This window comes from Giraffa tippelskirchi, chromosome 2 (assembly GCF_054371585.1).
Source record: "Giraffa tippelskirchi isolate mGirTip1 chromosome 2, T2T-mGirTip1v1.2.pri, whole genome shotgun sequence".
In the NCBI taxonomy this organism is placed as follows: Eukaryota; Metazoa; Chordata; class Mammalia; order Artiodactyla; family Giraffidae; genus Giraffa; species Giraffa tippelskirchi.
In genome coordinates this window covers 219,328,535-219,342,307 of record NC_137276.1, presented here as the reverse complement: position 1 = coordinate 219,342,307, position 13,773 = coordinate 219,328,535, and the positions used below count along the sequence as shown (strand labels likewise).

The 13,773-nt window shown below is 40.8% G+C and overlaps 1 protein-coding gene across 10 annotated transcripts in view; it reads left to right on the top strand.

The window, feature by feature from the left end:
• Positions 1-13,773, top strand: part of APP (amyloid beta precursor protein) — a 292,111-nt gene that overhangs the window by 187,220 nt on the left and 91,118 nt on the right. For all 10 annotated transcript variants that reach the window (XM_081557722.1, XM_081557714.1, XM_081557706.1 and 7 more), the window contains one exon: positions 6,234-6,367. In XM_081557722.1, the coding sequence (XP_081413848.1) occupies positions 6,234-6,367 (134 nt within the window). The remainder of the gene's footprint in view (positions 1-6,233; positions 6,368-13,773) is intronic.

Here is a 13,773-nt window from a genome sequence, read left to right as displayed (position 1 = left end):
TAGGCATCTTTATTTGAAGTAACTTCCCTTTAAATTATTAAATTTTCTAAGAGGAAACACAGGAATGAAAATGTTTCATTGGCACCATGTCACCAATGATGGTAGTGGATTTTTGTGGCAGGAACGTTGGGTGCAACACCAGAGTTTGTAATAAATTGAAAGCAAATCTGCTCCCCTCCCCCACCATCCTCACCCCCTCAAAAAATAGAGCTGTGGCTGATACTAAGAGAGATTACAGTGTGGAGTGGAAATGTTGTGACAGGCACGGATGCATCGTTATCAAAACTGAAATGAACCTTCACCAACATATGAAAACAATACTAACCTTTAGTATTAGGTTACCTGTGGCTTAGGAAACAGCATTCGGGGGTGAGAAAAAGAAGCAAACCTGTGCTCTTTCTCATGGCTCTGTATGTGGGCATTGGGGGTACCTTCCATGAGAACCCCTCACCGCCTCCCTGCTAACTTGCCCAGCCGTCCTCATCTTCCATCTTTTATTAATACTCTTGAAAGATCACCTCCTGCTTTTGTCCCTTAGCAGACAAAACAATCCTTTTATTATTTATTTATTTTTGATGTGGACCATGTTTTAAGATCTTTATTGAATTTTTTACAATATTGCTTCTGTTTTATGTTTTGGTTTTTTTTGTTCCCAAGGCATGTGGGGTCTTAGCTTCCCAACTGGGGATCGAACCCACACCCGCAGCGTTGCAAGGTGACGTCTTCACCACTGAACCACCAGCAAAGTCCCTGAAACGATCCTCTTAAAACACATCAGAGTCTTCTCTCCTCCAAACAACCCACGTGGGCTTCTCACAGTCCTTACCGTGGCTTCAAGGCCCTTCATAATCTGTCGCCTTTTCCTTTCTCCCGTCTCACTTGCTTCCTCGCCTCTGGTCACGTAGACCTTGCTCCTCTTGGGATTTGCCAGGCACACTCACCTCCAAAGGCCTTTGTGCCAGCGTCTTCATCTGCCTGTTCTTCCAGCAGGTAACTCAGAAATAAGACTTCAGTAACTTGGAAATAAGACTTCAGTTCAGCTCTTCGTGTTAGCCTCACCTTCTCAATTAGACTGAGCCTGGCCACCTACTTACTGCTGCAGTCTCTCCCCACCTTCCTGGCACTCCTATTTTTCCCTAACCCCTGCTCTTCTTTCTTTTTCTTCACAATACAGATCACGCTGTAACAATGCGATTTACTACTGTCTGCCTGTGTGTATATGGTGTTTGTTTCTCTCACTAGAATGTAACTCCACCAGGAAAAGGGTCTTTGTTTCACTCATTGGTTTCTGCCATGGGTTTTAGGGGCTGTAATATTGAATGGAGGAGTAAAGAAATGAACAGGCACACACTCGAGACAGCAGAGTCTACATCCCAGCCGCTATGCAGCTTCTCAGATACCTCTAACCTCCCAGGGTTGCAAAAAAGAAAAACAACATGAACCTGATATTGAAAGCATTACTCACCGAGAATGCCACTGAATTTTTGGAAGCAGGATGTTTCAGATTGGGGCAGTAACATGCTATGAATTGAAACTGTGTTTCTGTTGCGTGTTTTACTTGGTATTACTTTAGACACCCATTCTTAGTATTAAAAGGAATATAACTATATTCTATGAAGTTGTGATGAGACTAGACTAAGAAAAGCAATATGAAGGTCCCTTAAAAGTTAAATGCCTATGCACATGATTGAAAGGGCTGCTAATGATTTGGCAGCTGGAGGTCAAAAGTTAGAGCTGAAGATGGTTAAGCCTGATATTCTGCAGAAGGGCGAATAGACCGAGCAGGTGCTTGCAGGAGGCACGAAGGAGCGTGAACAGAGACCACAGGCTAAAAGATCATTCAGATTCAAGCTCAAGGAGCTCTCTCTCCTGACCTCTGTTTCATGGCCCTACTTCTGCTGCTGAATGCTATTTGGAGGTCATCCACCAGATGGTATTCAGAGCAGGAAACTATTTGTTAGAAAATAGGCTAGCGGTTATCATAACAAAGCATATCTTTTGCCAGTACAGGTTGTTCATTAACAAACCAAACCCTTTCCAGTACCCCAGACATGTCGATGGATTAGCCCCTTACTGCTTAAATATTAACTTAATAGCCTCTTCATGGTTTCCCCAATCCTGAATTCAGACTTACTTGTGTGTGTCTGGGAATGCGAGTGAGTAAGTTGTTGATAGTCTTTCCTTTCTACACAATAAATGTATAACAGGCTAAGGTTTTTTTCCTCCCCACCCATTAAATGAGAACACACGTAAAGTCCCTAGCACAGTCAACGCTAATGAATGGAGGGTATTGTTATTTGGCCAACCTGGAAATCTGAGCCTGTATCACAGTTTTTAAGGCATCTCAGAGGTCTCTGAACAGGATAACTGCTTTGTGTTTTTTGTTTTTAAAAAAAAAAATGCAACAAAAATAAACTCTCCAGTTAGTTTCTATTTTCTAAAGTGGTTTAAATGACCAGTGATATACAGCTTCCTGTTCCCCTGTGGCCTGGAACATTCCTGACATTCCTTGATGTTCCTTCCCCCAAAGGAAACACCTTGAAAGGGTAGGGGCATTAGGGCACAGGCTTTCCTGCCCCTGCCTGCCATGCTTGTTATCATGTCTCTGGCCTACCATGGACTTGATCACAAAATAACAGCCAGTCCTGGTATGATCGTGTCTGTAGGATGTAGGAAAATTAAGGACATAGATGCTGAGCTCTCTGAACAAACTTACAACATTTTCCCCTTTCTCCTCACCAGCTGCAAGGCAGTGATAACAGTATACTACATTCATTTTAAAATATGAAGATGTAACATCATTCTTCTCTCCTTGACTAGACAGTGATCTGATTTCTGATTGGTGTGAGTACAGGAAATTTTCAATGACTTACACCAATTGAGATGGAGGGCAAGTGTGAATGACTAAGAAGTTTGAATTAAAAATTAAAAGAAGGAATTCTCTAGTGGTCCCCTGGTTAGGACTCTGAGCTTCCACTTCAGGGGTCACAGGTTCAGTTCCTGATTGGGGAACTAAGATCCCACATGCCACAGCATGGCCAAAAAATAGAAAAGGAAAGAAAGACAGCTTCTCTTAAAATCCTCAACTAAAGGAAGTATCAGGGGCCAGCAACAAAGATTTACTGAGAAGTATTCCTCAATTAAATGAAATACATTTGTAATAAAAGGTTCGTATTTATTTCCTTGTTCCCAAAATTTGTTTAATAGTTAAAATATTTTTCATCCTGTTAATATAACTTACTTGCTGATTTCTTTTTCTTTAATTCTTAATATTGCAAAGCTACATTTCAACTTAGACTAATGAGATTACAGTGGACTCAGATTTTAGTGTTTCTCTCTTTCCATAAAACAGTAGATTTGCAAATTATAACAGTTGGAGAAAACCATAAGTTACTTCCTACTTGTAACTTTTACGACTTCAGTTTTCCAAACAGGGTGCCATGCTATGGGTACAGCACCTTATGCTGCTGCTGCTGCCGCTAAGTCGCTTCAGTCGTGTCCGACTCTGTGCGACCCCATAGACGGCAGCCCACCAGGCTCCCCCGTCTCTGGGATTCTCCAGGCAAGAACATTGGAGTGGGTTGCCATCTCCTTCCCCAATTCATGAGAGTGAAAAGTGAAAGTGAGGTCACTCAGTCGTGTCTGACTTTTCTCGACCCCATGGACTGCAGGGTACCAGGCTCTTCCACCCATGGGATTTTCCAGGCAAGAGTACTGGAGTGGGGTGCACCTTATAGCTGATGGCTATCTTGATTTGTGAATATGACCCCAAACCTTTATACATTTTCATTTATCCAAAGTGTGAAATACAGTTAGCCTAATTATATCATTCTGCCAGATTACACTATGTCAAAGCAACTTTAACTTGTTCTCATTTGCTATCAGCAAAGATGAGAAAATGATTAAAACCTTGGGAAAAATGCTAAATACCACTTCCATGTCAAGTGGGAACATGACACGCATATCAGTATATGCATATTGCATATTCAGTTGCTTAAGTTACTGCTGAAAACATGTACCTTTATTTTTTAACAACAAAAAAAATTAATTGAAAATTATTTCTCAGTCTTAAAAATTAGGATACCTTTTTAGGAATTTCAGCCTTTTACGCAGGTCATACTAAAGATTATTTAGAAAAGTACATATTTTTTTCCCCTCTCCGTGGTACTTCACAGTCCTATGTGTAATTCATTTTCAGTAGATGTGAAATAAAAGTAGCTGGTTTTTCCTGTGGTTAGGATAAGTGCTAAGATCTGAATTAGGATAGAGCAGTGAGCAAAGGAGAAGGGCAGAGTGCTAACATGAGTGAAGTGCCCTGTGTACCACCCTTTCTGTGGAGTGACAGACACGTGATGCGGTGTCTCATTTTCCCAGCACTCCTGATACGTTGGCATGTTGTCACCACTTGATAGATGAATAAACTGGAACACAGAGTGCTTAAGTTACTTGTCCTGGGTCACAGCTCATCTAAGAAAGACTGAATCAAGCTGTGATTGAAATCATGGTGTGCCCGTTTACACAGCTGGTGTTCTTTCCTCCTTTCTTCCTTTTTGTGGCTGAATACATACTCCCTTGTCTATTACACGGAAGATGGGGGCCGATGTCTTTCAATACATATACCCTATGCCAATTTCAGACCAGTTGACTCAAAAATCCCCTGGTATTTTGGGAAAAAAAACATTCCAGTAATATGCCCTGCCTCCGTCCTTCCACTTCAGAAAAACATCTGGGATGACAACTAAACCGCTTTTATTTTTTTAAAGAATTATTATTACACAGTGATTGCAGTAGAAGGGAAGAAATAAGAATGAATAGTTCTCTCTTTAAGATTAGATTCATTATTTAATTACATAACAAGAAAGCTTTCTTGTTTTAGAGCCTTTAGGTGGGAACATTCCAGATGTTTTTTCTCCCCTTGTTCAGTCATGGAGTTCTGTCTGACTCTTTGAAACCCCGTGGATTGCAGCACTCCAGGCTTCCCTGTCCTCCACTATCTCCCCGAGTTTGCTCAAACTCATGTCCGTTGAGTCGGTGATGCCAACCAACCATCTCATCTTCTGCCCCCACTTCTCCTTTTGCCTTCAGTCTTCCAAACATGTGTAAAAGACACTTATCTTACTGTTTAGCTTCAAAATGAACTAGCAGTTAATTCTTCTCGTTTAAGTTCTTTTTGGAATACTAGATCTCAAATTTAATAGTCAAGTAATCAGGTAAGATTAGCGAAGAAGAATTCTTAGATTGGTGATGGCTGACTAATCTTTTGAATAAAACACTTAAATTGATTTGGCTTGAGAATATAGTGAAAAAGCCTAATTTCATTTTTCAGGCTGAACATGCTTTCTTCTTTAAATCAAAGTCTTGTTTTCTTTTCGTGTTGGGTTTTTTTTTTTTTAATCTCATAAATGCTCTGAATTCTCACTAGTCATTACTGATCTTTTGTAAAACTGCTGGTATAGGCATTATAATTTACTCGGCTCATGAGTTCCAGACATTTTTGCTTTATAGTACATACACTCTTCAATTTTATGGCTATTTATTTTTCCACATAATATAGCAGTATGTGTTGCAATTCAGGAATATCCCTCAGCAGTGTTAGTGGAATTCAAAATAGAAATCAGTTTCCTTTTGACAACTGGTATAATGAATTGGTTGACTGTTGCCAAATTGTGAAGACAGACAGCTCCTTTTGTGATTTCAAAAATGAATATATTGACATTTATGAATTTTTCAGTAATGTTTCAGATACTTTCTCACCAGATATCTAAAATCTAGTGTAGGATTTTCTTCATTCTGAGGTGCAGTTATTCTGCAATACACTGATTTTGAGATTTCTTTGCCCTTTTCAGGAATCTTAAGGTGTGTAGTGATACACCGTTTACTTTCAGGATTACAAACATTACTGTCTTAAGACATAGGGATCTGATGCAGCATATCTGTGTTATACACCAACTGTTTTTGCTCTATGCATGCTTGTTTTGCAGGGAATTTTAAAGATATTATAATCACAAAAAAGGGCCATTTTCGAGATTTTCCTTCACCCTATCCTTAAAAGGGGTGAAACACACCTGTACTGTGCTGCAAAATGTCTCATGGTCTCTTAAACGGCATTAACATCTTGTTTGTGCTTCTTTACTAAATTCTTTGTTCTGGAATAATCGGAAAATAAGGTTTTCTTTTGAAATGAATGGATGTTCTGTCACTCTCCTTAAACCTTCTTTCTTTCTGTATTGTAGTTCCTACAACAGCAGCCAGCACCCCTGACGCCGTTGACAAGTATCTTGAGACGCCTGGAGATGAGAATGAACACGCCCATTTCCAGAAAGCCAAGGAGAGGCTGGAGGCCAAGCACCGAGAGAGGATGTCCCAGGTACCTGTGGCTCTCCATCCTTCAGTCCTACCACACTGGGAAATCTGGAATTGCCTCTGCCTCTGTCTCCCCAGGGGCCCTGTGACTGATGAATGCCCAGGGGTCGGTGGTGGTTGTTGTTTAGTCACTGAATCATATCCAACTCTTTGCAACCCCCTGGACTGTAGCCCACCAGCCTCCTTCTGTCCATGGGATTTCCCAGGCAAGAATACTGGGTTGCCATTTCCTTCTCCAAGTGAACTTCCTAACCCAGAGATCGAACCCTTGTCTCATGCATTGACAGGTAGATTCTTTACCACTGAGCCACCAGGGAAGCCCCCTGGGGTAAGGGCCTTTAATTTTATCCAGATCTCTAAGACATAATATTTTAAGTGTTTGCTATAAGGGCACCGATTTGGGGTTTTTTGCATTCTCCTTGAACTTTCCACCTAGGAAAGATCCTGGTATAGCAGTATAGTAAAATTTTGTTGGCACAAATTAAGTTGTGTATACACCTTTCTTAATGGTTTTGTCATTCTGTGTTTAGGGTGGTCTTGTAACCATGGTGTCATAAATTTAAATCCCTTAAACTGTTTTTTAGCAAAGATGAATATTTTTGTATGAAATAAACTTTGAGCCTAACATTAAGAGGTAATTCATGAGACTATGGGAGCTTAAAACCAAAGTGAATCATAATGATTTAGTCCTATAAATGATAGGTAATACAATAAAGGTTCAAGAGTTTGGCTTCTCAGAGAGGCATTTGGAACCCAAGCGTTTCTTGCTCCTAGTACTATGCTTTTTTCACTACACTGGGCTTCAAACCCTGTTTTTTTTTAAATCGTGCATTTGTGCTCAGTTCAGTTCAGTTCAGTCACTCAGTCGTGTCCAACACTTTGCAACCCCATGGACTGCAGCACACCAGGTTTCCCTGTCCATCACCAATTCCCAGAGCTTGCTCAAACTCATGTCCATTGAGTTGGTGATGCCATCCTGCCATCTCATCCTCTGTTGTCCCCTTCGCCTCCTGCCCTCAATCTTTCCCAGCATCAGTCGTTTCTAATGAGTCAGTTCTTCCCATCAGGTGGCCAAAGTATTGGAGCTTCAGATTAAGTATCAGTCCTTGCAATGAATATTCAGGACTGATTTCCTTTAGGATTGACTGGTTTGATCTCCTTGCAGTCCAAGGGACTCTCAAGAGTCTTCTCCAACACCACAGTTCAAAAGCATCAATTCTTTGGCGCTCAGCTTTCTTTATAGTCCAACTCTCACATCCATACATGACTACTGGAAAAACCGTAGCTCTGACTAGATGGACCTTTGTCGGCAAAGTAATGTCTTTGCTTTTTAATATGCTGTCTAGGTTGGTATAGACTTCTTCCAAGGAGCAAGGGTCTTTTAATTTCATGGCTGCAGTCACCATCTGCAGTGATTTTGGTGGTGGTTTAGTCGATAAGTCATTTCCGACTCTTGCAACCCCATGGACTGTAACCTGCCCGGCTCCTCTGTCCTTGGGATTCTTCAAGCAAGAATACTGGAGTGGGTTGCCATTTCTTTCTCCAGGGGATCTTCCCGATCCAAGAATCAAACCCGGGTCTCCTGCACTGCAGGCAGATTCTTCACTGACTGAGCTATGAAGGAAGCCCAAAAAATGTGATTTTGAAGCCCCAAAAAAGAAAGTGTCTCACTGTTTGCATTATTTCCCCATCTATTTGCCATGAAGTGATGGGACCAGATGCCATGATCTTTAGTTTTTTGAATGTTGAGTTTTAAGCCAATGTTTTCACTGTCTTCTTTCACTTTCATCAAGAGGCTCTTTAGTTCCTCTGCTTTCTCTCATAAGAGTGGTGTCATCTGCGTATCTGAGGTTATTGATATTTCTCCCGGCAATCTTGGTTCCAGCTTGTGCTTCATCCAGCCTGGCATTTCGCATGATGTACCCTGAATATAAGTTAAATGAACAGGGTGATAATATATAGCCTTGATGTACCCTTTTCCCAATTTGGAACCTGTCTGTTGTTCCATGTCCGATTCTAACTGTTGCTTCTTGACTTGCATACAGATTTCTCAGGAGGCAGGTAAGATGGTCTGGTATTCCCATCTCTTCCAGAATTTTCCACAGTTTGTTGTGATCCACACAGTCAAAGGCTTTGGCATAGTCAGTAAAGCAGAAGTAGATGTTTCTCTGGAGCTCTCTTGCTTTTTCGATGATCCAACAGATGTTGGCAATTTGATCTCTAGTTCCTCTGCCTTTTCTAAATCCGGCTTGAACATCTGGAACTTGACGGTTCATGTACTGTTGAAGCCTGACTTGGAGAATTTTGAGCATTACTTTGCTAGCATGTGAGATGAGTGCAATTGTGCGGTAGTTTGAACATTCTTTGGCTTTGCCTTTCTTTGGAATTAGAATGAAAACTGATCTTTTCCAGTCCTGTGTCACTGCTGAGTTTTCCAAATTTGCTGGCATATTGAGTGCAGCAGTTTAACAGCATCATTTTTTAGGATTTGAAATAGCTCAACTGGAATTCCATCACCTCCACTAGCTTTGTTCATAGTGATGCTTCCTAAGGCCCAATTGATTTCGAATTCCAGGTTGTCTGGCATGTATGCTTAGTCGCGTCCAACTCTCTTGCAACCCCGTGGTCTGTAGCCTGACAGGCTCCTCTGTCCATGGGATTTCCCAAGCAAGAATACTGGAGGATTGCCATTTCAAAAAAAAAAAAAAGTTGCTTTTTAAAAATCACATTGTTTCTAAAACAAAACAAATTAAAACTTCATGTCCAAAACAGCTAATTTATATGTGGTGGTGGTCTAGTCGCTAAGTCAGATCCAACTCTTGCGACCCCATGGGCTGTAGCCTGCCAGCCTCCTCTGTCCATGGGATTCTCCAGGCAAGAATACTGGAATGGGTTGCCATTTCCTCCTCTAGAATTTATATGTAGTAATACCAACTACAATTTAAGGTATGCCTGCTACCAGGTGCTGGATATTGCATTGAAAGTGAAAGTGTTAGTTGCTCAGTCGTCCGACTCTTTGCAACCCATGGACTGTAGCCCGCCAGGCTCCTCGTCCTTGGAATTCTCCAGGGGATCTTCCCTACTCAGGGATCAAACTCGGGTCTCTCGCATTGCAGGCAGATTCTTTACCATCTGAGCAATTAGAGGTAGATAATACTGAGGATTTTAGCCCTTTCCAGATGCTTCAGTCATTCAACAAATATGTGTCCATCCCTTACTTGCTAATCACCTTTCCAACTTGTAGCCCATATGAAGAAATAATAGGAAAAGTTATATTTAAGAAACATACATGAAAAAAAAAAAGAAACATACATGAGTGAATGAGGAAAGATCTCAGGTTAAAGTCAACCACACTTTTTTGGTGTTAAGATTCTGTGTAAATATTAGATGTGACTGATTTTTGTCATATTTAGTACAGATACTTCAAAGTTCTCATGATAAACACTGAACAAGATTCATGAACCTGGCACAAATTTTGTGAGATCATTATCTGTCTTTAGTAGAGGACGTTAATCATAGCTTTTTAATTTTCTGATGATTTGACATCTGAGGCCTTCCTAATCCCAGGGAGATTGTCCCTCGCAGGACTGGCCAGTTCCTAGGGTTAGCAGATGACTGGCCTGCAAGGGCTCCTTTCATATACACACCCACCAATCCAAAGCCCATACCCCTCAGCTACCCTCTTTATACTCTCTTACACTTCAGCCCACTATCACTTGCCCTTCTCACCCCAAGGCTAAGCATCAGACAACTCAGTACAGCCTCTATACGCAGCACCCATTCAAAGTATTCACACTAGCCAATTTTATACCCGTTAAGCCTGCTTACCCTGCCTTGCACATTTCTTCCCACAAAAGTTCCTACCACCGTTTTCCTTCACTCTTTGCCTCCTGACCACCCTGGTGCTTTCCTGCATCACCCTCAACCCCCCTGCCCCACCGCCACATGGCATGACATGTCACCTCCTCTTGGGAACTGTGACTTAAAGTTTTTTCAATGGCAGTGGTCTTCTGATCTGTTGGCTTCACCTACCTAAATAAAAGTAAAACCTGTGTTTAACCATAGAACTTCTAATGTATCTGGAAAGACACAAGTTTTGGGATTTGTTTTTTTTTTTTTTAAGGAGTCACCAGAGTATTTGGAACTACTTAGGAATAATAACATTAAAGGAAAAACCCCATAATTACAATACTTGGGCTCTAGAGTATAATGTGCAGATATAGTTGTTGCCCATGATGAAAACTTTAAAGCAAATTGAACTAGAAAGGTAGCTAGGGATTTCCATGGTGCTTTAATGGTTAAGGCTCTGAACTTCCACTGTGGAGGGCACAGGTTTGATCCTGGTCAAGGAACTAAGACCCCACATGCTGTGCAACTCAGCCAAAAAATAAATAAAAGTAAAAAAAATAATAATAAAGTACAAAGCCAGCTAGAGTGGAATAGTGAGGTTTCACCTGAAGCCAGTTCTTCTGAAAAATAGGGTTTTTCTTTAGAAAAGACACAAATGATATAGAATCACAATTAAGAAGGATGACTATCACCCGCCATACTTGTTGCCACAGAAAAGACATCTTTGAGACTTCAGTTCAGTCTCACTGCTTGTTTGTGAAGCTTTCAGAACCTTCTTATTGCCCTCAGAATCCACTTATAGGACAGTGGGGCACCCCAAGAGAATGATAACAAAATAAACACTGAATGCTCAGCTTGGCATTTCCAATGCCTGCCCAGGCACCCCAACCCCCTGCACCCCAGCTCCAGCCTTCCTTTCTTCCTCTCCTATCTCAACTGCCAACATCCTTGTATAGGCAGCCTTAAACCACTCTGCTCAACACATGTTCAGCTCATCATGGACTTCTCTTTGGTCTCAGCATTGAGCTCTGGAAAGGAACCAACTCTTCTTCACATGGACAGTTCTCAGCCATTCCTCACACTCACGTAGTCCTCAAGAGTGGGACAAAGTCATTCCTCTTTGCATTTAATTAAATATTTTACTTGCCAGTTTTATTCTTCCAGCTGGATTATGATTGTTCAGTCCCTATACATGTGTATAAGGTGCCTTCCTAACCTTATACTTGTATCTTGAACCCACCTAGTCACTATTTTTTTAAAGACAGATTCTGAATTTTTTCCAGTGTTTATTGGTCATTTTGATTCTATGAATTATACTGACATCAAATACTCTTTTTCAGATACTATAGATCTCTCCAGAAGAGTAACTTCATTTTAGTTTAGCACACCTGTTTAAGCCATGACTTAGTTCCTATATGTTTTGATGCACTTTCATTGTCTTCTAGTCATTATCCATATCTGAGATCATTTAAAGAACTTTATCCTGGAGCAGAGAATGTTGTCTATTACATTCCAGTGATCATGGGAGTATGAGATGGTTGAGATCAACATTTATCATCATAATCTATGGTACTGAATTCTGGGCGCTGTTTGACTTTGAACTTGCCTGCCTCTTAAATCTCTCTGTATTAGTTGTCATTTTCTCTGCATGAAGCAACCGAGTCTTTGAAGATCCATAAATCCAAATGATACTGATAGTTTTGTGCATGCAGTAGAAAATTGCTTTATAAGACTATAGGGGGCCACTGTCAAGTCTAAGTCTAAGTCTAAGTCGCTTCAGTCGTGTCCGACCCTGTGCGACCCCATAGACGGCAGCCCACCAGGCTCTGCTGTCCCTAGGATTCTCCAGGCAAGAACACTGGAGTGGGTTGCCATTTCCTTCTCCAATGCATGAAAGGGAAAAGTAAAAGTGAAGTCGCTCAGTCGTGTCCGACTCTTAGCGACCCCATGGACCGTAGCCTACCAGACTCCTCCGTCCATGGGATTTTCCAGGCAAGAGGACTGGAGTGGGGTGCCACTGCTGTCAAGTCTAGATCCTGAGAATTTTTAATTTAAAAGTATCATGTTTTAAAATGATTTTTATTATAGTTTTTGTTATTTATTGTCTTACAAATACAGAGAATTTGAGGGGTTGAGGTGTTTGGAGTGTTTTTGTTGTTGGGGCTCATGATAACTCTGAACTTACAGACTTTTGTTGTTCTATGTTGTGAACGGAGAAGGAAATGACAACCCACTCCAGTATTGTTGCCTGGAGAATCCCATGGACAGAGGAGCCTGGTGGGCTGCAGACCACGGGGTCACAAAGAGTGGGAAACAGCTGAGAGACTAACACACACACGTGTTATGAATAGTATCTAGCAAATACAAGAATCCAAACAATCATTTATTACATATTATTTAATGGTTTTAATATAGCCTTCAAATAAAGTTCTTCAAAATGGAAGTTGACCTTTCTCTACATTTATTATTTTTAAGATAAGCATCAGTATCTTAGGAACAGCCTTTTCTCCTATCACCACATATAAATAAACTTAGCTCACCTGTAGGATTTGCTGTTATATCACGGCTGATTGGGCTACAGGGGACAATAGCATGGTCTTTAGAGCCACAGAGATCTCGGTTTACACCTGTCCTTCTCCATTTTTTTCCTACCTGACTTTGAGCAGGTAACTTAATCTAGTTTGTAAAAATGGGGATGTCCATGCCTAATCTCACAGGCTGATGTGTGGAATCAATTAAACAAGCGACATTTTGAAAAGCTCTTAATCCTGGAGCTGGTATTTAGCAGGTCAAGAGTGATCTGATCCATTATCAGTGAACCTCAGCGGAAACCATTTGTTCAAAAGGAGATATTGCACCCACTGTGTTTTTATCTTTCAGTAAGCAGGCCTAGTGTGATGGTGCAAAAATGATTTTTGTTATAGTTTTTATTTGTTTTCTTACAAATACAGAGAATTTGAGGGGTTTGGGTATTAGAATGCAACAACACAAAGGTGTAGGTATTCTTCAGTTGCTCTGAGAATCAAAAATTTATTTCATTTCTATAGGAATGCTTATTTTCAGTTTCTTAGCTAAAGAAGTCTACTTAATTATTCCATGGATTCCCCTGCTCAAAGCTGAAAGTTCTGAATATTGAAAGGGAGATGGTAAAAATTCAGATGTAATTCAGGAAATCAGTTCTTCACATTCCAATAAAACATTTGACTTCTCTCTCAAACTAATTTTGAGATCCCTTACCTGAGGAATTCATGGTAGAATGCGGCCACCCTGAACATTCTCGAGGCAGGAAATTGAAGTGTTTTTATTGCAAGGCTTATCTCATCTATAAAGCAGAATTAGCCTTCAGTTGCCCCATCTCACAAGTGCCCTTGATTAATTTCTTGGAGCCACCAAAGTATCTGGGGGAATGTGTCTCATTCCTTCTGTATTCTGTTCTTGTTCATAGCAGCCTGGCGTTTCTCAATTTTTCTCTGAACGTTCTAGATTATTTTTTATATGCTCTTCACTTGTAATAGGGGCTTCCCTGGTGGCTCAGATGGTGAAGAATCTGCCTGCGATGCT